General features: G+C 38.8%; 1 protein-coding gene across 1 annotated transcript in view; it reads left to right on the top strand.

Moving 5' to 3' along the window:
- Nucleotides 1–14,801: 14,801 nt before the first annotated feature.
- DNMBP (dynamin binding protein) overlaps nt 14,802–24,249 on the top strand; it is a 40,488-nt gene continuing 31,040 nt past the window's right edge. The window contains exons 1-3 of the mRNA XM_015816262.2: nt 14,802–14,949; nt 18,403–18,525; nt 20,328–22,196. Of these exons, the coding sequence (XP_015671748.1) occupies nt 14,805–14,949; nt 18,403–18,525; nt 20,328–22,196 (2,137 nt within the window). The 5' untranslated portion in view covers nt 14,802–14,804. The remainder of the gene's footprint in view (nt 14,950–18,402; nt 18,526–20,327; nt 22,197–24,249) is intronic.

The following is a 24,249-nucleotide window of genomic DNA, read 5'->3' on the forward strand; positions in this document are numbered from 1 at the left end:
ACCAAATTAAAATGCCACCCACTCACCACTGAGTCAGTTGTAAACAATGTCAGCACACAATTTGCTACCCTTATTCCTTGTTCCTGTCCTGACTCCCTCCAAGGTAATGGAAGATAGATTCTGATAAATTTTACAACTGAAGATGACTTAAACCTATTTCATTTGTGGTCTGGGGATGAGATGAAGGAAATATTACAAAGGCCAAGCATCAAAAAATGTTGCCAGGGCATATTTATGCTGTGAACATAACCTTAGATATCCATCTTCTTGAAATTGCATCATGTATTGTCAAATTCCTGGTCTGGGCACCCTTAAGCATTTGTTATGATGATACCCATGCTTTTACAACAGTTCTCTTGCAGGTCTCATTTCTGTTTCTCACCATCATTTGGGCCTTGTGGGCCTATCAGTTCTGGAGCAGTTAATTTTTTTTCACATTTGATTTTCAAACACACTTATGAATGTACCAGAGATGGCACTTTAATAAGTTTTTATCTTCTTCAGTTAAGCCAATTCCTTCACATACTCTGATAAATTTTATCCTGTGACAGCAAGTTTATCATGGTGAATATGCAGTTGGGTAAGCCTGCTTGCTTGGAAGTGTGTGCATGAGGGAAAGGGTGTGGTGGGAGCAGCAATAAGATTGCAAGGAGGCCAAAATGCCTGTGGGTGCTGAAGGCCCCACCAGTCAGGCCCTGTAAACGTTAAGCATTGGGCTTTTGCATGTGTATGCCACATGTTACGTTATGACCTGCAATTTCCATGTAGAAATTTGTTAGACAGTGAACTGATCCTGATTGGCCTAAGTTTTTCCTCTATTGCTTTTCTGTAGCTGTTCATCTATACAAAGCAATTCCTTTGCAAATTTTGGAAGAAGTTGTAAAGAGTTCCTAAACCTGGGTTGTTGCTTATTCAGTATTTCTGAATTCATGCTTCACAGGTCTAAAAGTGGCATATAAGGTGACAAAAAAGAGAACAACATTTTCTTCAGCTTATGTTTTGTAGGCAGGAACCTCTCTGATGTTATAACTAGGAACAAATATCTCCACAGAGTTTTGTTAAGCATATTTTCTAGAACAATGTTGTGCCTGCTGATTGCTTATGTATTTGAATGATGTCACTGGCACCATTTTAAAGGACATCTCTCAGTGTTTTCCTCCTCATCTCTGGACTTTTAACAGATAGCAGTACATCCATTTATTTAATTTGGAGAGCCTATTATAGTAATATATGGTCCTTTCTTTTTTTTTTGAGGAAAAAATAGATGGTTTCTGGGTTTTGCAGGATTTTTCCCCTTTTTTCCCCAGATACTAAGGTTATTCACTAGTCTTTCTATTATGTCCTGTGTCAGAGGCAGTGTGCTTCTCTAATAACCTCTGTGTTAATCTAGCAGGACATTTCTTATTTATGTGCTTGCTTGCCTTCACTGCTTCTAGTAACTTTGTTTTTAAGTTTGCATCCTTGGCTTACAAGAAACTAGATACAGTTGTATAGATCTAAATATCCAGGAAGAAGAAACATGTAACTGTTGCTTCACTGTTCATAGCCCATGAAATCTTTAACTTTGGCAACTTAGCACTTTTATCCCTGACCATAACTGGCTGGTATTAATTTTAAGGCCCAGATCTACTGGGAGGCATTCTTGCAGTTGAGCCTCTCAGTAAGAAGTGCCCCTAAAGTTTGTGATGATTCCACATAGTCTTTGACTTACCATCATTTGTTTAATGATGGTTCTAAGTTATGATGGCCTTGGAACAAGAAAATTGCAACCTGTATTAGCGCTTATGACTGTCATATCATGCCCGTGGTCATGTGATCATTATTCAGATGTTTGGCAACCAGTTCACATTTACGACTGGTTGCAGCATCCTGCAGTCACATGATCATGATTTGTGACCTTTTTTGCTGCTTTATGGCAACAATCAGCAAAAAATGCCAAATGGGGAGACTGAATTCATTTAACAACTGCATGATTTGCCTAAAAACTGTGGCAGTTCGCGTAACAACCATCATAAAGTATTGTTGCAAAATTGGGTCTAATTTGACTTAACAAGCACAACAACTTACATTGGCAATTCCAGTACCAATTGTGGTCATAAGTTGAGGACTACCTGTATTATGATTCCTGAGGGAAAATTGCTTTTGTTTCTCCAAGTGAGAGTTGCTTTGGGTTTCCCTGATGGGGACCAAGCACCTCTTTTCTTTTCTCAAGCTAGTTCTTCCTAACCGAGTTAACGGAGTGGGCTCAACCAGACGGTGAATATAATTATTATTCCCTCTTTGCTTTGCTAGCCAATGATATAAACTGGATTTTACAAGATAACTTGAGAAACTTAATGAAAACAAGTTAAATAAATAAGAGCCCTAACCCTAACTCTACCCATAAGATCCAAGATGGAGAGAGAAATGCATTTTCTACAGGTAGTCCTTGACTTACGACCACAGTTGACCCCAAAATTTCTTTTGCTAAAATGAGACATTTGTTAAATGAGTTTTGCCCATTTCACAACCTTTCTTGCCACAGTTGTTAAGTAAATCACTGCAATTCTTAGGTTAGTCACATGGTTGTTAAGTGAATCTGGCTTCCCCATTGACTTTGCTTGTCAGAAGGTCACAAAAGATCAGAAGATCTCATGAACCTGAGACGCTGCAACCGTCATAAATAGGAGTTAGCCAAGTGTCTGAATTTTGATCACATGACCAGCGTCTGAATTTTGATCACATGACCAGTCGTAAATGTGAAAAATGGTCATAAGTCACTTTTTTCAGTGCCATTGTAACTCTGAATTCTAAAATGAATTGTTGCAAGTCGAGGACTACCTGTACTTTGTGGAGAAACATTTTCTACATCTCATTTTTTTAAATATGGAAATTAATCTCAGGGCTGGAAAAACCTTTTCTGTGGTGTTGTAAGATGCTCTGTATATCCTATTCCACACATGCATACATCTAGCCATTATCAAATATAGAATACTGACCATAACTTTGGTGTGTTGATAGATTAAACTGTCCATCCCCAGCATAAATTCCAGATGTTTGGACTACAGTTTCCTTTAGCCCCAGCCAGCCTAATTGATGGTCAGGGTGATGGAAGTTCCCTATTTCAGAGCCCTCTAGATCAGGGGTTCTCAACCTTGGCAACTTTAAGACTTGTGGACTTCAACTCCCAGAATTCCTCAGCCAGTTGAAGTCCACAAGTCTTAAAGTTGCCAAGGTTGAGAACCCCTGCTCTAGATGCATTGGAGTTCATTTGCCAGCTGTTTGGAAGACACTAGGTAGAGAAGGTATTTACACTGATAACTTTTGGAAAGAGACACATAAGAAATATCTTTTATGGCCCATATAAGGAATGGTGTTATTCATATTTGGGTCAGTAATGCAGCAAATCCCAGGTGTTACACCTTTGCTGAAAATATATAAGGAGTTGAGATAATGGTTTTGGATTTTTTTGTGCAAAAGCTTTACTCAAATTTGCTGACCACTCTTAGTTATTTATTTAATTTATGTTTAATATCATGGCAAGCGTTTATTGTCCACCGTTTGTATTTATAATAATATAATGCTGTTTTCCAAATGTGGAACACTTGGGAGGAAAACCGATAGCTTACCGTGACACAATTGGGAGATAGTTTATAGATGCACTATCTGACTAGAAAGTCACAGCTTTGTTTCTGTCTCTCATAGTGTTTAAGTTCTGTGTGCACATATTCATATGGAACAGTGCACATGTACTGATTTGTGGAGGTAGTTCATTGAAAAAGACATGGATCTTTTGCCTAGGAAAATAAGTGATTAGATCCTTCTTTAAAACCTTAATTGGTCTAATCGCAGCACATGTTGCCCACCATCTTATCTCTGCTTTGGGGAAAATTAATAATCAAACAGCTATTGTAATTTTGAAAATGTTGCTGGATCATGCATGAATTTGTATTCCAGCTATAATTTGATCCAAAAACTGCATTATTAGCATGACTGAAGAATATTATTTTTCTGGGGATGGGTTGTTTTTTCTGGACATGTCAGCTCTGTTCGTTATGGCATATTAATGGTTAGGAATAAGTAGCTATTCAATTCCCTATGTCAAATTAGGTTACTGTTAATAATTGCCTTGTGCTTGTCAAGTTTAGTGTTTGATAAGCATCCTCATTATCTGGCAATCAGGTTTGCCAATCATATGGCTGGTTCAGCTTGCATTCAGTTTGAGTAGGAGCCTAGAGTAAAAAATTTTCCAATCTGGAAGGGCTGATTGAAGTGACAAGGATGGGGACATTGTTTGGCATACATTCCCACAATCCTGCTATAATGTTAAACTTCACAAAAGCTGGTCAAAGTTGCAAAGACCATGGGGTCATGATGGGTCATACACGACTTCGCAATTAACAACAACAACAACAACAACAACAACAACATTTCCTTATACCTAGGAAGAATATTATAAGGGGACTGGAGCAAGAGTCAGAGAAGGTTGTTCTGTGACTAGGGCAACTTTCTACATAAATGGGAAAGAGATAAAGGGCTTATTTTCTGTTCTATGCTTCCCTGATGTATTATCCTGTTAAACTGATGCAGACATTCCCAAATTGCAGAATAAGAATTATGGAAGGTTTGGTGAGAGCTAAAAGTGGTTAAGTCCAAAAGCTATCCAAGATGGCCTTTACTGTTGTCCAGCCCACAACTGTTGAAAAAAGATGCTTCCTCTGAATTTCCAATAGGTCTTGAAAAAACAAAAGCCACCTTTCCCCTTAAAAGGCCTGCTACCGTACCTGAAGCCTGGGTGCCTGGAGCCCAATGTTGCTGGGGTTGCTTACACAAACTTCACAGAGCTGCAGTGTTTCAAAGATGACTCCAGGTTTCAGAGGCAGAGAAAAAACTGATTTAGTTCATATATTAACTGATGTTATATGATTGCAGAGGTCTGAAACTGGTTCAAAATGGGTATTGAGTTTGTGTGGAAATGCTCATAAACTTTGAAATGTAAGGGTTAGTAACATCTATGCATACCTTTCTCAAATCTGGTGCTCTACCAATGTGTTTTATTTATTTTCATTTATTTGTTAGAGTTATATCCTGTTTTTCTTCTGGAAGCTAAAAGTAACTCATATAAGGAATATATCTTCATTTTATTCTCGCGATAGCAAGCCTTAGAGGTAGGCTGGATTGAGAGTGATTGGGTCAAGCAAATGTGTATCACTAAGGGTGGAGTTTGTCAGGTGCTCTGTGTTATTTTCAAAGATAATTGTGACACTTTCAGCAGAAGAAATGGAAGTGCTGCAAAGGATAATCTAAATCTGTTCTGTGGGTTTAGATTAGCATTACTGAGGGAACCATGGAAAATTCAATTCAATGAAGTCTTGTCTATCAGCGTCTTCTGTAGACCGGAGGAATCCAGTCATCTTGCATATATAATAAATCTCTCTGAACTTATACGACAAAAGGTTGATAGGGATTCTTCTATTATTTCTATTCTTTATGAATGTCCCTGAAATAAGAGAGGAGGGATATTGGCAGGGAGTTAAGGTTGGTGACTCAGCTATGGGCCAAGGCTTGGGTACATAACATGCTTCTCCACCTCCTCTCCCCTGGATTGCCTTCTCCTGCAGCACACTGGCCTGTTATGTTTGGACTGAATATTGCTGGTCAAAAGAAGGAAGCTGGAGGCCAGAAATCTGGGAACAGTTTGCTGTTTAGGATAGAAGGCTGGGCTCTCTAATGAGGCAGCCGGATGAAGCTGAGAGATTGTTTCCTCCCTCTAGGCATTAGTTTGGAAGAAAGATTGTCAAGCAGATGTTCCTGAGGAGACAGCGATCTGTTGATGTTTTATCATGGAATAAACAACGGTTTTTGGAGCCAACCTACCAAACACAAGGGAGGGCTGGCTGCAGAAGACACTCCTACACAATGAAAAGAGTCCCAAGATCCAACCCTCTTGTAACTCGCCAAGCTACAAGTTATAGTATGCACATATTGTTATTCTTCTTTTTGTATGTACCTGTTTGCATAATTAATATAAGATATGAAAGTCCTTGAGCAATCTTTTAAATTTATTTTCTATGTTACAGTAACTAGAGGGTTGTCTGCCATTGGCATTTCTTGTAATCATCATTTTTTGCTCATTATTGCTCACCATTCTTATGCAGCTGATTGAGTCCTTTTCTTAGCAGGGTCATAATAGTACATGGTTTTTTTTTTAATACTTTAGACATGATCGGTTGACTGTTGTCAAAATAGTAAAGTAACACTGGATGGCTGTCTGTCATGGAAGTTTTAGTTTGGATTCTTGCACAATGATGGAGTTTGCACAATGGTCCCTCTATGATTCTATGCTGCAAGGCCACCTTGACTTGTATTATTGTATCTTTGGAAGGCAGTAGCTTCTGTCCTAGATTATCAATATTTATGAGTTAGGACACTTCCAAATCTATTTGGGCCTTCTTACTCTTCTTCTGGCATCACAAGAAATCCTGCCCAAAGGAAAAGAGTATATCATGGACAGTTTGCAATACCAGAGCAACCTTCTGCACAGTCAAATCTACTTCATTACTGTCTGCACTGACTTTCCATTGGTTTGTCAGAGCCTAAAATTTTGTCCAACACCCGGACCTGAATCTAAAGCTTTGCAAGCAAAGCACGGAATCCACCACAGAATTATAGCCCTTCTATATATTGTGCCAGTTTGGTTTTTTTCTCCAAAGTGGAGAAAAATGTGCTTCTTTTCTTATCCTCTGTAATCATTTCAGATTTAATACTCTTTATTGGCCTTGTAATCTATGTTAAGATTATTATATTATTTATAGCTCTCTCTCAGTGGCTGAGTATTCTATAACAGGGCTTTTCAACCAGTGGTACGGGTACCACCTGTGGTTAGGGTTGCCAGGTGTCCACTATTTGAGTGGACAGTCCGCTTTTTTCACATTATGTTCACTATTTTTTTTCACAAAATAGTGGACATTTTTTTTATTCAAAAGCTTTATCATGAAATGGTACGTAATCTAAAGCTGTACAGTCTACTTTTTTTACTACTTAACCCCCCCACCCCGCTTGTCCGCTATTTTTTGGAAGCAGACCTGGCAACCCTACCTGTGGTACATTGGCACCTGGAAGGTGGTACGTGACCATCCTAGAAAAGTGGTAGCGGGGGAGGGGAATGAGAGCGCCGCCAGGCGGGCAGGCAGGTGTCTTGCTCGGCTGTGCCTTGGCGGGCACTTTTTTCAGTGCCACTGTAACTTCAAACAGTCACTAAGCGAACTGTTGTAAGTCGAGGACTACCTGTATTTTATCACTTTTTTCCTTTTTTGGGGGGGGGTCATCAAGTTTTTGACACCTTGCTAGGCGACTGGTGGTACTCAGATATTGCCATATCCTAAAAGTGGTACAATGGGTGAAAAGGTTGAAAAGCCCTGTTCTATAAGGTTGGGATATGAATAAAGAAATAAATATAAATAAACAAATAAATAACAAATTGCCATACATTTTAGTCATCTTTCCATCATTAGCTTGTCCACATTGTCACTGTGAATTTGCACCACTTTTAGTGCTTTTATACTTGCAAGGTAATTGCAATTGCTGCACTCCATTGTGGCTCCTTTACACAAAGAGTGGGGAAAAAAAGGCTGAATGAATTGTTAACTCTCAGCTCAAAGCTTCTCAAATAATCCAGCTCTTTCGGACTGATTGTAAAGTGTTGGAAGTAGCATGTGGTTGCCTATGAATGACATTATGCCAGTTATGTGCAGGGATTAAGTATCTGGGGTGCAAAGGCAGGAACCAAAGAATGCCAACAATGCTATAGGTCAAAAAGATGGCCAGGCAGGCAGGGAGAAATATGCTGTTCAGTGTGTTAGACGACAATGGTCGAGATAGCTTCTATTTAAGCAGGCTCTGCTAAAAGACCTTAAAAGTGATATCAAGTATTTTACAATTTGAAGAAAATTCTATATGATCTTTAAAGAAAACAGTGGTGTTGTTCTAGGTTAAAATCCTGCAGCTGGTAGTCATCTGGACACTTCAGATCAGTAGAATACTACCAAATGGAGTTTCTTCTCATTGCTACACACTTTGATTGGAAAATCAATTCTTAATCTGGTAGATCCTTTCATCCCGGAATCTCTAAAACAGGGTTCTCCAAAATGAGACATACAGTATTGATTCCCAATAGTAGCATTAGTTAAGATTTCTTAAATTATTTTCATATAAATATTTGGGAGTCAATAGACAATCTGGAACCATGAAAGGGTTGATGAGCTGAAGAATTTGGGGACTTCTGCTCTATATTCCTCATACCAGTTGCTTCCTTTTTAGCAGAAATATAGAGCACCTAAACCAGGTGGTGGGATTCAGCCGGTTCACACCACTTTGGCAGAACCTGTAGCTAATTTTTTGTTGCACAGGCCCAGAATGGACTTCCGAAAGCGGCATCCACGCAGAGAACCGGTTGTTCACATATTTGAATCCCACCACTGACCTAAACTCTTCAATTAAGATAGATGATAGATAGATAGATAGATAGATAGATAGATAGATAGATAGATAGATAGATAGATAGATAGATACCAATCTTTCTTTTATGCTTCTAATAGTTATACATTTGTAATCCTCATGGGTTTTTAATTCATGGATTACTGAAAAAAAATTAAAAAGCTGGGTTATATATTGCTTCATATACCAAACCATCCCAAGGGAGTTTATAGTAAAAACATAATCAATGAATACATTAAACAATATTAAACAACAATGTAAGAACAATATTCAATAAAACATACTCTTTTATAAGATCAGGAAGGGGAAAAATATTTTAAAAATATATAACTTTCATATCAGACCTTGGTGGAGTTTTCAACAGGTGGCAAAAATATCCTCCAATGCAAGGATTTTCAAACTTGTTCAGGCCACAGAACCAGATTTATTTAAGGGGAGAAATTCCTGATGAAAAACAAAGCTCTAAAGATAGAAAAATGGTTACATTTAAGTGAACCTTTTCTCCCGTGTTGTTTTATTGAGTCATTTTGGATCCTTAGAATTCTGTGGAACATAATTTGATAAACTCTAGTCTGATGGCTTCTTCCTGAATTTGGGGGATGAGCATTCCAGAGTTTGGAGAAGACTTATTAAAAGCCCAACTGCCTAATGACATTGAGCAGCCCTTGTAGCAAGATCTTTAATAACCAACCATAATGGAAAAAGCAATTAATCAGAGTCTTGGTCTTAAAACCAAATCTTTGAATCTGACAGTCAGTGCAGATGCTTCAGTACAGGTAGGGGTGCCCAAGCAGGTGCCCCATTCAGTAACTTCTCTGCTGCATTCTGTGGCTTCCAGTTCAAGAGCAAGGATGGTCCTACACAGACTATATTACAGTTATCTCAGTGTGAGCTTATTTGATACACAAACCTGACTTGCCTTTTCTGTATTGTGGTCTGAGTTGTCACATATCTATGGAGAGGGCTTGATTAATTTGAGTCTCACAAAGAGGCAAAATACATGGTCTCAAGATCTCGTATAGCTGTGATTATTTTGTTTCTAAATATATCTATTGAATTCTCCTACATTTTTTTATATATATCAGCAGCTGTTTTATTGGATGAAGTTATCTCTTAAAGTTGATGAGGCAGCAAGTATTCATTTGATGCAATCCAATCTAAAAAAATCATAAGGAAGGATTTGTTTTATATACTGCATGTTTGCAGTTGGGGGTCATAGTTGAAATACAACTGGTAACATTGTTCTCCATCTATCAGCAGTATAAAAGCTAGGAATTGTCAAGGCAGCATTTCTGAAAAAGGCAAGCTTCACATTGTTGCCATGTCGAAACCCATGCCTGGTAATAAAGCAATGCCATCAAAACAGCATATTGTTCTCTGCAGTCCCTCATTCAAACTTAGTTCATCCTGTTTTGTGGGTTTTGATACACATTTATATCAATACACATCCAGTTATTTCTTTTAAGAACTACACAGCTAGAATTCTGCATGTGCAAATGGACACTTCCCAGGCCCGGCAACAATCGGGTTGGGAGTGGGGGACATATAACTTATTTATGGTCTAAGAGGGGGCAAGCATGTCACCTTATGAAAGTGTGTGCTTTCTCCCTCTTGATTTGTAATGCTGAGGGCACAGGACTGTAGGAAAGTCCTACATAAGCCTCATGGCATACAGCAAAGGAACATAGCCTGTATCTTTGGTACAATACAGTCCATAACCCCTCTTTTTAAAGATGTTTTGGAGATCCCTCTGCTCAAAATTGGTGATGTCTTTTCCTGCCACAAAGGAAAAAAATATATAAAAATTGTAAGCTTCAGAATTGAATCAAAACAGCAAAAAAGAAAGATCTCACCCCTCCAAAAAAAAAAAACACTCTAGGAAAAACAACCTTGGAAACCCACTCATGCAATGCAGCCTCTTAATACTAAAACGTTGTCTATTCCTGGCTTTTTTCACTATTTAAACTAAAGTTATAGTGACTAGGATAAAAGCTGGAAGACTAGAACCGCCAACTTTCCAGAAGCATCAGGAGAAAGCTTTTCATACTAGAGTAAAACTGCTCATGTTAGTGGAATAAATGTTATACGAGGGATCCTTGGTGCTCTCTGAGCTTGCTTGTTTTCTTGCAGACATTTCATTACCCAGCACCAAGGACCCCTCTTGTCAACCCTGAATATTCTCCTTTATTAATAAATGTTATAATCTGCTGTTATTTTCCAATCCAGTTAGTTAGATAACAAAATTGTTGGAAAGGTAGAAAAAATGTGATAGCCAGATTAGTTTTTTTTCCTCCTTTATGTCTATTCTCACCAGCCCATCAGTCCAGTGCGTCAGGGAAGTGCTAAGCTTCCGTGCTTGCTTGCCCTTCTTTCCTGTGTGTCATGTTTCCTTCACAAAAGCTCTGTGATTTTGGAATTTGGGGAAATGTCTATTAAGCTGGAGCTCACAGTAAAAAAACCCCACACATTTGGAAATTTCCCACATACAGTACATCTGACTCGTCAGTAGAATTGTTCATTCTCCACATATACTGTGATAGAGCTGAGGTAGCCCTGTTATCTTTCTGACTAAGCTCACAAATAACATTATGCCATGGTTTGTAATCCATGGTTTATTGAATCTGGGGGGGGCATGAAACGTGTTAAATCATAAGCACAGTTCACAAATCATAAATGGTTAGGTTCATAAAATATTATAGTAGTAGTATATTTTAAAAATGAAAAAACCCAGTTCATTTGAAGAAATGCATTCCTTAACCTGGGAATGAGCCAGAGAAAGGCACGCCAAACAAATGAGCCTCTTCACAACCTTTAGACTGGTTTGGTAATGGGACAGGCAGTCCGTCAGATAGGCAGAACCCAGTCCTTTGGGGGGAAATTATAAGAATTAAATTACATTATAGCTTAGTGCAATGTGAGAATCCAATAACTATATGCTTGGGTCACTCTTTGCATATTACACCCAGTTTTCAATACACAAACTTTTGTCATGTCACCATTTACAGATTATGTTTAAAACCTACCTATACATTTTTAACAATATGAAGTCCTAATAGTTTTGTGATTTCTGGACCTAGTACATCCTTGAGACTAGGTTTCTCTAATCTGAAGCTTTCCAGGGTTGTTGAATTTCATTCCCATAATCCTAAACCAATGGGTATAGCCCGTACACTGCAACTTGATTCATATTTTGCAGTGCCACTATTTTTAAAAATATGGTTTATTGAATAAGTGTCAGTGGTTGGACTCACACAATGTACTATTCTAAATTATGGCTTAGTTCAAGGATGCAGTCCTTGAACCCTTTTACTTGGTTCCTGCAGCCTCCTCTGGCAGTGAATTTTGAAAATCCAAAGTATGGTTTTTCTACCGTCTTGCACCACAACTATTGTGCAACCTCTCCACATACCTTTAAAACTAATGAAAGACTTGAAAATGTGATCAAAAGCCCTACCCAATTTGAACAATTGCTCTACATAGCAATTGATTCTTAGAAAGTGATTCCTTTCTGACTTAGAAGTGTGTGTGAATTAGTAACAATTTCACGAATGGAATGACTCCCACAGACTTCTTCCTCCACTAGTACTTTCATGCCAGCTTTCCCCCACGACCTTTATATGCATTAAAAAAATATTGCTTGGGACTGGGCAGAACAATTTATCCATGGGCATGCTAAATCTGTCATGGGGCTCATCAATCTGTCTAACTAATGACATTTACCAATGAAATTTAGACCTAAATTGGTCAGTAATGTATAGTGGGCTGATTAGGATTTAGATTGCAATTGTATGTGAAATATTTTCAGAAGTCTTTACCAATCTTCACTCTCAAAATATTTTGGCTGCAACCACTACTTTTCTCAGAGGAAATTCACCTAGAACTCTAGAGAAGGCTGGTCTAGGACAAGGTAGGAGATGTGTCAGATTATTCATGTACATCTACCTCGTAATTCCCGCCTCATGCCAGGGCAGTACTTCCCCATTTAATATAGTACTGCTAGTTTCATGGTACATCAAGCAGATATCTTACATATCACTAACTACAGATGCTAGAGTTTGAATCTCAGATTTATCTTATCCGAAGCAGATAGTTTACTTGTGAACTTAGCTCCTTCTCCCGATCCCTGTCCTTAGATGTACATGGTTGATGTCGAGTCTTCTATGAAATTCATCCAAGTTCAAAGTGAAACAGGAAAGGGTTAGAGGAAGTGCTGATTGAAAATAATACTATCGGAAAGCAACTAGGGAACAGAGGAGGCCAGAAGGCCAGGAGGCAGATGACATCAGGAGGAAGTAAAGCAGAAAGTAAGGCCAGGATGATGAAAGGCAACATCTTATATGAAGGCTTTTTATTAAAAAAAAAAATTGGAGCGAGTAACTAAGAAAGGGACAGAGGTTTGTGGGAAAAGACAGATGAAATGTATTTATCTTTTATTTATTTGACTTAGATGCTGAGTGGTAGTTACTGGCCTAGTAAATCCCTTGTGTGATTTACTGGCCTAGTAAATCCCTTGGATCACATAGGCTTGAGATGTAACAAAGATACTTTACAACTATCAATCTATAGGCCCAGTATGATAATGTTGTCCTTTAGCAATCAGGAACGTATGCTGAAATAATTTGTATGACTCGACTTGAGAGTACCTGGCTGGCAAATAGTGCTGGCCTTTTAGTTTTAATGCAAGACAATTATAGGCAGCAATTAAAGGTGGATTCCTCTGGTTGAATTTCCCTTCCTTCTTAGCTTCACCTGCCATTAGGAAAACCAACTGCCTGTTGCAAGGTGGATTGGATTTGAGTAACTCAGGGCAAGGGCCTGGGATGGAGGCTTTAACCGTTTTTCAAGTTGCTAAATGACTGGCTGCCAGTACAAAGAATTTCTGCCCTCAGGCTGCAGTATTTCTCAACACGGAACTCGTATTCTTCTGAGCATTTAAACCCATGTACCAAAATAGCTTGACAGGTTATTGGAATGGGGTAAATATTAAGATTGTTGGGGGCAAGAGGAAGGAATATAAAGATGGTTTATTTGACCAAATTTAAATTATATAGGTATTTCTGAAAAATTTTAATGGATTTTTTTTTACCAGGACTGGATGATAATATTTTAAGATTTTGTTTATTTGCTATATTTCAAATTTATCTGATTAAAATTAAAATAGTTATGTTGTTATCTCTGATAATTTTTCTTGGTTTTCTTACTGACTACATTTGGATGATGAAATTTGTGGATTTGTTTAATTATAAGAAGTGAGATATAAATGTAAAATAAAGGAATAAAATAGGCTCATTAGACCAAATTTATAATACATAGGTTGTTATTTCTGGTAACTCTGGATGGATCTTTTCCTGATTAGAATGGAAGATGAGGTTTTAAAGTCTTGTTTATAGAAAATGGGATGAGAGTATGTATGTGTTTGTTTGTTTGTTTATTTTTATTTATTTATTTATTTATTTATTTATTTATTTATTTATTTATTTATTTATTTATTTATTTATTTATTATCAAAGTTATTGGCCACCCATCTTACCACAGCATAACTCTGGGGCACTTACAATATTAAAAATAGAACTAGATAAATTGAATGCTACACAACAATAAAAATACAAAATACAAAATATGATAGCTAAAAGATGGGGAGAGGGGAGTTGATGTCGGATGAAGAGGTTGTTTATTTGTATTTTAAGAGATGGTAATAAGTTGTTATAGATGCTTATACTTTTTGGGAGGAAATGGGGAGTTATTTCTTTAATAATAATGATGATGATGATGATGATGATGATGATGATGATGATGATGATGATGATAAAGTTGGAAGGGACCTTGGAGGTCATCTAGTCCAACCCCCTGCTCAGGCAGGAAACCCTATACCATTTCGGACAGTCTCTTCTTAAAAACTTCCAGTGTTGGAGCATTCACAGCTTCTGGAGGCTGGTTGTTCCACTGGTTAATTGTTCTAACTGTCAGGAAGTTTCTCCTTAGTTCTAGGTTGCTTCTCTCTTTGGTTAGTTTTCTTTTAATTTTTTTTCGTTCTTCCTTGCACTTCTTTCTTTTTTTATTTTGTATTATCCATATATTGCCATCTTTAATAAAAATTATTATAAAAAATAAAAATAGTTAGCAAGGCATTGTTGTGCTACAATTAGTGGGATGTGGAAATACATTTTGTGTTCTACAAAAGAGTAGCTGGCACAAGTCTTTGGATGATTTCTGGAACAAGATGGCGTTCTTGCATTTCTGCAGCCAATTACATGCCTTTTTCAATCTGTAACATGTTGGCATTGCTGTCCTAATCTGGATTTTGTATCCTTTTATTGCAGATTCCAAAGATGGAGACGGGCTCTCTGGTTCGGGCTGTCTTTGATTTCTGCCCCAGCGTATCTGAGGAGCTGCCACTGTTTGTGGGGGATGTCATTGAAGTGCTGGCTGTCATAGATGAGTTCTGGATCTTTGGGAAGAAGGAAGGAGTCACAGGTACATTTAAAAGGTCTTTGGGTCAGTTCATGAAGCTGGTTGCGTCAAAACCCAAAGGTGCTTTTCAAAATGCAATTGGACTTTCTTTGTTTTTTCTTGAAAACATTTTGCTTTTCATCCAAGAAGCTTACTCAGTTCTGACTGAATGGTGAGGAATGGAAGGAGTTATGTTCTTTGCAGTCAAGGGACATAAATCCTTCCGGTCCCTATCATTCAGTCAGAACCGAAGAAGTTCTTGGATGGGAAGTGAAACATTTTCAACAACAACAACAGAAAAGAAAGTCCAGTTGCCTTTTGACCTGGATGATTGAGACTCTCCATAGATGGTTGGGGTGAAAGTGCTAGAAAAGGAAATATCCTAAATAAAGGTTTAAAAATCTTAAGCCTTTCTTTACTACTATGTAGCGATTGATAGGTCAATAGCTCTGATGAAAAATTAGAAAAAGATGTGACTGGACATACATAAGCACCTCCACAATGCCCTTTCTGCATGGTGGTTAGTAGTAATGTTTCCTGTGGTTCAGGAACTGGACTTTCATTCAAGGAAACCATCTGTTCTGGACCGAATAACTGACTAGCTAAAACTACATTACCCATGAGCCATCTCTTAGGGAGACAGCACTTAACCCAATAAATGCCAAACATGGTCCAGAACACCATCAATTCCTGCCTTTATAAGTGTTACATGGTAGACCTCTGCAATGCAACACAGCCTCATTCTGGTATGCCTGAAAGGTATGCTGCACAATTTATGCTAACATAAACTATTTTTGGTTCCAGGACAGGAGGAAAACTCAGCAAAGCGATTATATGGATGAGGCCATAGTCTTGTAGAGCTGTTCAAGGAAAATTTTTATCCCCTCCCTCACCCTTTTTTGAAGAGATGTTTTGGTTTCTCTATCTAATACTTTTTGTCACTTCTGTAAATGTTTGGGCTCCCGCACACTTCCTGACACCTCTCTGTTGTACTGTTTGGTCTTGCAATTAGAGAAATGAGATAACTATTATTATTTCAGAAGCTTCCTTCTCTTTTTCTTTTTATAATTCTTGGTTTCCTTAACCAGTCAAACGGAATATAAGTCTCAGTATACTCAGTGCTTCATGACATGGGAACAGCTTGGCCACAATACCCTGAACAATTTGGGATAGTTTTTAGGGCAGTGCCTGCTCTGAAAATTAGCAAAATGACCTGAGATTCCTGACCTCATACAAGCACAATATCTCTCTATCTTTCATTGGAACTGCTCCACTTTCTCTGTGCAAACCTGAAAGAAAATTATAATACCGTACTCTTGGTCAAATTTACCTTATGGCATGTTTAAAGGGCATGGTCGCTCATAAAGCTCTCTCTCCCCCCCCCCTCAATTCCACTACAATTCCTGTGTTTTGTAACAATGCAAGTTATTATTAATTGCAAAAGAATTTTATTATATGGAATTTTAACTGCCACATTAATAAAGGAGTAGGCTGGTTCGCCTTCTCAGAAGGGATAGGGTTCCTTTTATCTAAACCTGTTATGAACAGCCAGTTTTTACAGTTCACATGCAAATGCAAATAGGGGATGCTGAGATGAAAAGAGACAAATGACAACATCTACATTGTGATACAAGCTTATTGTATTTGTATCATGATGTTACAAGGAAAGTTAGTAACAGAGTTTTCCTTGTGACACCACAAGGTCATATTTTATTAATTTGATGAAATCACAGCTTGCTGCAGATGCTTCTGGCTTATTGCTTTCAAAAGAATTGAATTGTGGAAATTAATCATTAAATATGGAGTTAATCCTGAAATGGTAATGTATTATTTTGATTTTTGGTGTATAACAATTGTTCTGTTATAAAATTTAAATTATGAAAATTATTTACAAAAAGATGAGCGTACAGGTATTTATGTTATGAAACAGCAATTCACAATAATTGTTACAGTTCAGGAACTTAATACTGGAAAAGCAGGACAGAACAAAAATTTGTGGAACTTTCTGCCAGTAATTATTATTCCCAGTGTGTGTGGGAGGGGGGATGTGCATATGTCTGAAAGAGAGAAAGAGAACAATTGAAACAAATTAAACGGGTTGATTAGTGAACAAAAATGGTAACCTATGGATATCATGTTAATTTGCTGAAATAAACTGTGCCTACAAAAAGGCCATTTTGAAATAGTTTCCTCAACATAAGAAAGAAAACTTGAAGCAACCAGGAGAGGGAGCCATTCCCAACTCTCTGCATTCATTGATTGCTCAATCTTGTGGCTCCTCACAGAATCAAAAATTATTTAAGATGTACAGTATCTTGCCTTTTCCACTAACAGATAGGGAGAGCTAACCATCAGCCGAACCACTTGATTTAATACATATATTCTAGAACCTATTTTTAAACGTATTAGAACTAAGACAATCGTTAGAGATATTGACAAGTACAACATTATACTTGATGTCCTGGCAGTCCCACATCTAGACAGAAAATATCAATGCTTCTTCATGGACAAAAATTCTAGATACACTTATTATCTAGATGAATCACATTTCCAGTAAAAAGAACAACCTGATATGGATGGAGGGAAGAGATTGTCCCATACAAAGGAAAAGCAACATATTTCTCTTGTGTGACAATTATTCCTTTGAACCTAGAAGAAAGTGCTTAGAATTTTCTGTAAGGGTATTAGGAATCAGATCCTTTGTTTAATTATATTTCAGTCCTTCCATGCTCATTATGGTCATCTTGTTTTATGCCAAACTGGATCTGACGTATGAATTTGACTCCCATTTTCTTGAGAAGATGCTGGAAAATCATTTCATCATGAAGGATGGGTTAGATCTAAGCAAAATAGAAGCCATACTAAACATTTCTCATTTGTCATCCAGTTACGAATGCTTGCTATTCTAAGAAAAAGAGGATTAATGTAAAAACTCACTTGGTGCTTCTGTGGAATTTTCTATTTCAATTAAGAAATTTTAATTTTCCTTAAGGATACAATTATGATAGTAGACAATAAGTAAGTAAGGTGGCCAATGATCTGGTAAACCATAACACATTTTCCTTACATTTGCATATTGAGGGTGTTACCAATGGGAGTTTTTAAAATTTATCAATTCTCATGTAGCAAAACTCAATTCATGTTTGAAGTTTCCAACACTGCGGGATTTCTTTCTCTTAGCAAATGCATATTAAAGGAGGAAAACAGTGTACAAATCCTTCAATTTTATGGAATTGACAATAGAATAGTTAGCACTAGACAGTGTATTATACTGCCTTATTTCCCACCATATTTTCAGTGTGAAAGGCTGGGAGGATCCTGATGAAAAGGATGGCAGCAGGAGAAAAATTTATGGTGTTTGTATGTCATGGTGAAGAATGAAATACATATTAGGGGACAGATCCATGTCTATAATTTTCACTATTTAGATTTTTTTTCTGTTCTATTGAAAATGCTCTTTGCTCTTACCCATTTTAGGTCAGTTCCCCACCAGCTTTGTAGAACCCGTGGATGTTCCTGTTATGAAACAAGGAGAGAAGCTGTTTGTTTGTATCAGCAACTTTACTTCCCAAGAGCCTGGCAGCTTGGCTTTGCAGAGAGGTACTGGCGATTTCCATGCATTCCTTACTTGAGCAAAAGAATTCTGTAATGCGCTGCTCTTCTGTAGATCTCTCTGTCAGTCCATCAAAAGGGATTCTATTCTGTGTCCTTTCTCCCTTGCAGTTCCAATCATAGTGGCTTTCCAGGGCTTTCTGCTTCTGTACCTTGGTAGTCTTGCTATATTTGGAACAGAGGTCTGATAATCTCTCCAGTCACTAGGATAACTGCCATTTTCCAGCACATTTGGTCTAATGGTTAAGGCACTAAGCTAGAAACTAGGAGACTGTGAGTTCTAGTCCTGCCTTAGGCATGAAAGCCGGCTGGACTGTTGTTGTTGTGGAGAACTAGGAGGAGGAGTGAATATTGGATTTGTTTGCCTCCTTGAGTTATTCATAAAAATAATAAAGGCAGACTAGAAATAAATAAATATAAATATAAAGTTGTTTGTCAGATGCCCTTGAGAACTATCTTTATGACTGCCTGCTCTGAGTTGAAATCTCAAGTTGGGCTACAGCCATTCATTTAGCAACCATTTGAAGTTACAACAACACTAAAAAAAGTGACTTGCTCCCAATCCTCGCACTTACAATTGCTGCAGCATCTCGATGGTCATGTGATCAGAATTTGGACTGTTGGCAACTAGCATACAGCTATGACAGTGCAGCATCCCAGGGTCATGTGATCACCATTGGCAACCTTTCCAGATGGCTTCCGACAAGTAAAATCAACAGAGAAAGCCAGATTTGCTTAATAATTGTGTGATTCACTTAACTGCAGTAATTTGCTAAACCATGATGGCAGAAAAGGTCTCAAATCAACTCACTTAATAACCACCTGGCTTAGCAACATAAATTTGGCTCCCGATTGTAGTTGTAAGCTGAGGACTACTTGTAAAAGGAGAGGTGACCAGGGGATGCCTGAGCCATTTTGGGGGGATGACCTCTGGCAGGAGTGGGTTGGGTCGGGGCTCCTGGCTCTTTTTGACCTCTTGGCAGCTTTCAGTACCATCAACCATGGCATCCTTTTGGGAGCTGGGGATGGTGGACACAGTTTTGTATCGGTTCACCTCCGTCCTCCAGGTGTTGATAGGAAGCGAGAAGTACAGGCTGCAGCCTCTGCTTTGTAGAGTGCTGCAGGGCTTGATCTCTCTCTGCTCTTTTTTAACCTCTGAATGCAGCTGCTGGGTGAGATCATCTGTCACCACAAAATGATATATCATCAGTATATGGATGATACCCAAAAGTATATCTCCATCCCAGGTGAAATAAACAGTGTTATGGATGCCCTTTCATGGTGCTTGGAGAATATAGGGGTCAGGATGGGGAACAACAGGCTTCAACTGAGCCTTGGTAAGACAGAGTGGCTGTATGGAGGAGGCTCCCCTGTATCTGGGGGTTATTATTTTTAGTCTTGGATGGGGTTTGCATCCTCATGGACTCAAGACCCCTGATAAGAAGCAGGTGGCAGTCATGGGTAAGAAATTTTTGCTCAACTTCCTGTTGTGCACTAGTTATGCCCTTTCCTGGATCAAAAAGCCCTTCTTTCAGTCATTCATGCCTTGGTCATCTCACATACAGACTACTGCAATACACTTCATATGGGGCTACTCTTGAAGAGTATCTGGGAGTGTAGAATGTGGGGGCAGAAGCAGTCTTGGGTGCCTCTATGATAAAATACCTTGTCGATGCAAAATGAATTGGGTGTCAGTTTGCTTCTGGGTCCAAATCAAGATGTTGATTGGTTAGTGTTGAAATTTGATAAATAAATAAGATAAAATAAAAATGTGTTCCTTATCCCTGCAGGAGACCTGGTGATTTTGAACGATTCTATAGCCTCTCCTTGGCTCAAAGGTCGGAGCAGTTGGGGAGCTAGTGGCTTCTTCCCGTCATCCTGTGTTCGAGAACTCAGCCTCTCAGGTTTTGGTCCCCAATTCCCACATGGCGCAACACTGGAAATGCCATCCTATGCTCTGGGTCAGGCCCGAGCACTGATGAACCTTTCAGCGCAGATGGAGGAGGAACTTGATTTCCGGGAAGGGGATGTGATTATCATTGTTGGAATTCCAGAACCTGGATGGTTTGAAGGGGAGATCCAAGGTCGCCGAGGCATCTTCCCAGAGGGATTTGTGGAGCTTTTGGGTCCCCTAAAAACCAACAATAACTCAGATGAGCTAACTTCATCAGAGATTCCAAAGATAAATGGAATGAAAGATACATATCCCCAGGAAAAGGAGAAGCCATGGAGTGATGAGGTAGCATTGCCAGGGCCTTATGGGATTGCCCTCTATCGGTTCCAAGCACTGGAATCCGCAGAACTAGACTTTGAGGTGGGGGAACGGATCCGAATTCTGGGAGTTCTGGAAGATGGCTGGCTAGAGGGAGAACTTCGAGGAAAATGCGGCATCTTTCCACACCGGTTTGTGAGGTTGGAGGAGAACTGCCTACAGCCTAGAAAGCAATGGAAATCTGGATATTTGCCAAAGGGGATGGATTCTGTTACAGCCAGTCTTCACAAAGCAGGTTCCCCTGGTGTGTCGGAGTTGCCTGGCTGGAGCTCAGACCATACTGAGGAAAAGACTTGTCAACTTTCTTTGATACAAAGGAATTCTTTGGACTCAGAAGTGAAACAGAACAAAATACCAAACCACCAGAAGGAAGGCTGCCTTGGATCTGTTCCCTTAGAAGTGTTAGGCACTTCCTCTCTAGATTCTGATAAAATTGTAAATGGTGTTTCTTCCATACCTCATTCTCCACTTCAGGTAAAAACCCAGTACTATGACCAGTTGGATAAATCAGAGCCCATTCAAACCCCCCAAACTTCATGGGACCATTTGAAGGGCTGCAAGCACTTAGAACAGGATGGAGAGGCTCATAGTCTGATCCACCAAAACATTCTTTGTGAGGACTTAGTTGTTTGCACAGATCGTCAGCAGCAGAAACCTAAATCTCATTCTTCCAGCTTCAGTGGAACTCAGGAGAGCTTGGACATTTGGCCTGTCTGTCAAGGTACTCAGAATGAAGTTCCTCAAAGTGTGGACCATGGGGAAATCTGTGGGGACCTTGACTCAAAATTGACAGAGCAGTTGGCTCAGTTTGAACAGAGCCTGACAAATCCCATAGGCCATGGTGGCTGTGATACTTTTGAGCAGGACAATATTGCCCGGCATTTTTCCATTCTGGATTTCAGTTGTGAGAGAGATATTGTACGTGGTACAGTAGAGAATACTTCACAGAGAAGAAAGGTGCTACGGCCACCCCCTCCTCGACCTGATACCCCTGTCTCTGCCTCACCACATGTGCCAGTACGGCTCAGCCCCAGCACTGCATCTATTGCACAGAGTATTCCACCTTCTATGCGGCCTTCCAGGCCAGCACCACTTCCACCTCTAGGGAGCCAAAGGAAAAGCCCAACTTCAATTAAGCAGCAGTTGGAGAGCAGGGAGAGACAAGGGAACACGGTTGAGTCTGGAAGAACATCTCCATGTCCTTTCTTATTGAATCGTATTCAGGAATTAGAGCAAGAACTTGATTTTTACAGGAAGACTCGCACAGAGCTCAATGAAACTCTAGAACAACCACAGGATGAAGTTGGACAAGCTGAGACATTAGAGAACCTGGACCTCTGCGACTGTAAAATGTCATCTCTGTGCCTGGAACTACAGGAACTGAAGGGTGAGTACTGTCAGTCTTGGTGAGGGTGCATAGAGAGGACAGACCCTACCCCATATCTACCTTTTGCATAGGTGGAATTTAAAAAGGAGAAAAGAATATATGTAGTTCAGGGTTGAAATTTGGAGTCCTTGATACTCTCTGAGCTTAGCTGTTTGCTTGCAGACATTTCATTACCCAATCAGGTAACATTATCTATACAGATCTGTACAGTCTACAAGCAAACATCCAAGCCTAGAGAGCACCAAAGACTCCACAAAGAAAGAGAACGACATCTCACGACGTATTTCTGGTTTTTAAGGGGCACAATAATCTAAACTGTCTCTTGCTCTTCCAGGATCTTTGGCTGGGGCAAGTATTTACAGAAAAGATTTTTATGCTCAATATCTCATAGTGTCTTTCTAAAAAACGCCTCAGGCTGGGAAGAATGTGCCAGATTGGGTCTGTGTTAGGATACTTGTGAGGAAAATACGTTCTAGATGTCCACATTTCTTGCTTACAACCATAATCAGATCAAACTGTAACTTGAGCAGTGATATTGTGTAATGATTAGTTGTGAAAAAAAATTCCTTGGCTTTTGAACGTATTGTTTACTCACTGGCTGTTTCTGTGCAACTACCATGGCGTGGCAGTTTTATTACCACAGATTCACTTAACTTGTTTCAGGTGTTAAAAAATAAATATGTAAGAGTAATGGGGAAGCAAATTCCTTTTACTCCTCAGCCCTTTTACTCTGATTCTGCCTGTTAACAGTGAAACCCTGCAAAAAGAATGCAAACAGGTAAAGAACATGCAAACAGCCCTCCAAAATGAATACTGTATTTAGGCCAAATGCCCAAACAAGTTCTTGTACATATATCCTATAGCCCAGTATGAAGCAGAATGGAATAGCAACCGCAATAGCACTTAGACTTATATACCACCCCATAATGCTTTATAGCACTCTCTGTCAGCATATTGCCCCCAACAATCTGGGTCCTCATTTTACTGACTTCAGAAGGATGGAAGGCTGAGTCAACCTTGAGCTGGTTAGGATCGAATTTCAGGCTGTGGGCAGAGTTAGCTTGCAATACTGCATTCTAATCAGGAGGGTCAATATCAATTAACTAGAAAATGAGGGGTTAAGGTTGGGGAAAGAATAAAAATAATAAAGTTCCTCTGAATCTTAGGAGAATAACTTGCTGCCAATCATTGTGTGCATAAATTATGATGTGCAAATGCTTTCCATTTTTATTGACTAAAATGCTATTAGTGCTTGGGTCTTTAGGAAGGTACGCTTTAAAATGCCTGCTCTCTCAAATCCACTGAATAAATAAGCAGTTCGGCTCATCTGAGTGCTTTGCAGAGCATCATCATAATTGTTTCTTGGTGTTTTTCTCCTGTTCCTGCTTCCTCCCCTATAATGATAATGTGATTTTATTCTTTTTTATGCAGTACAGAGACTTGAGAAAAATAGACATGGGCTAATAAAAAAAATAGTGATCATAGAAAGACAGAAAACATCTTCCTGTTATCTTCTTAGAAAATCTGCTAATTAGGTATTTTTGTGTTTTTCTTTGAAACCTGTGAAATTAGTTGGCTGTTGAATTCTGCATTAGATGTCACAGTTTTATTTTCTGAAGTTTAATCATTCCCACGCTAATTATCAGAGAGTTTCCATCTAGGATTTTGTAGCTTGAGACGATGAATTAACTGAATTCTGAGATATGAAAAGCATTCAGGCCCAGTGCTGTATTATTTGTTAAGTATTTGGCCTTTTTGAATGAAATAGAACAATTCACTGGGAAAACATGTCTGTGGACTTAATAATGCTAAAGAGTGAATGTTTATGACTATCAGTGTACATTTATGAATAACTGTTGATGTGGGATATCTTAATAGTCAAGACTATCAATGTTTCCATTACAAGAAGACCAGAGACAGCTAAGAATCCAGAATTCGGCAATTCTCTAAAGCTGCGTGCTTTATAAAAATTTATTCCCACACCCAGGCAAGTCCTTGGGTGATATAAACACATAAACCACTTGCTTAGTTTTCCTGAACCTATGAGCCCTAA

The sequence above is a fragment of the Protobothrops mucrosquamatus genome, unplaced genomic scaffold, assembly GCF_001527695.2.
Source record: "Protobothrops mucrosquamatus isolate PMUCROS unplaced genomic scaffold, P.Mucros_1.0 scaffold419, whole genome shotgun sequence".
Taxonomy (NCBI): Eukaryota; Metazoa; Chordata; class Lepidosauria; order Squamata; family Viperidae; genus Protobothrops; species Protobothrops mucrosquamatus.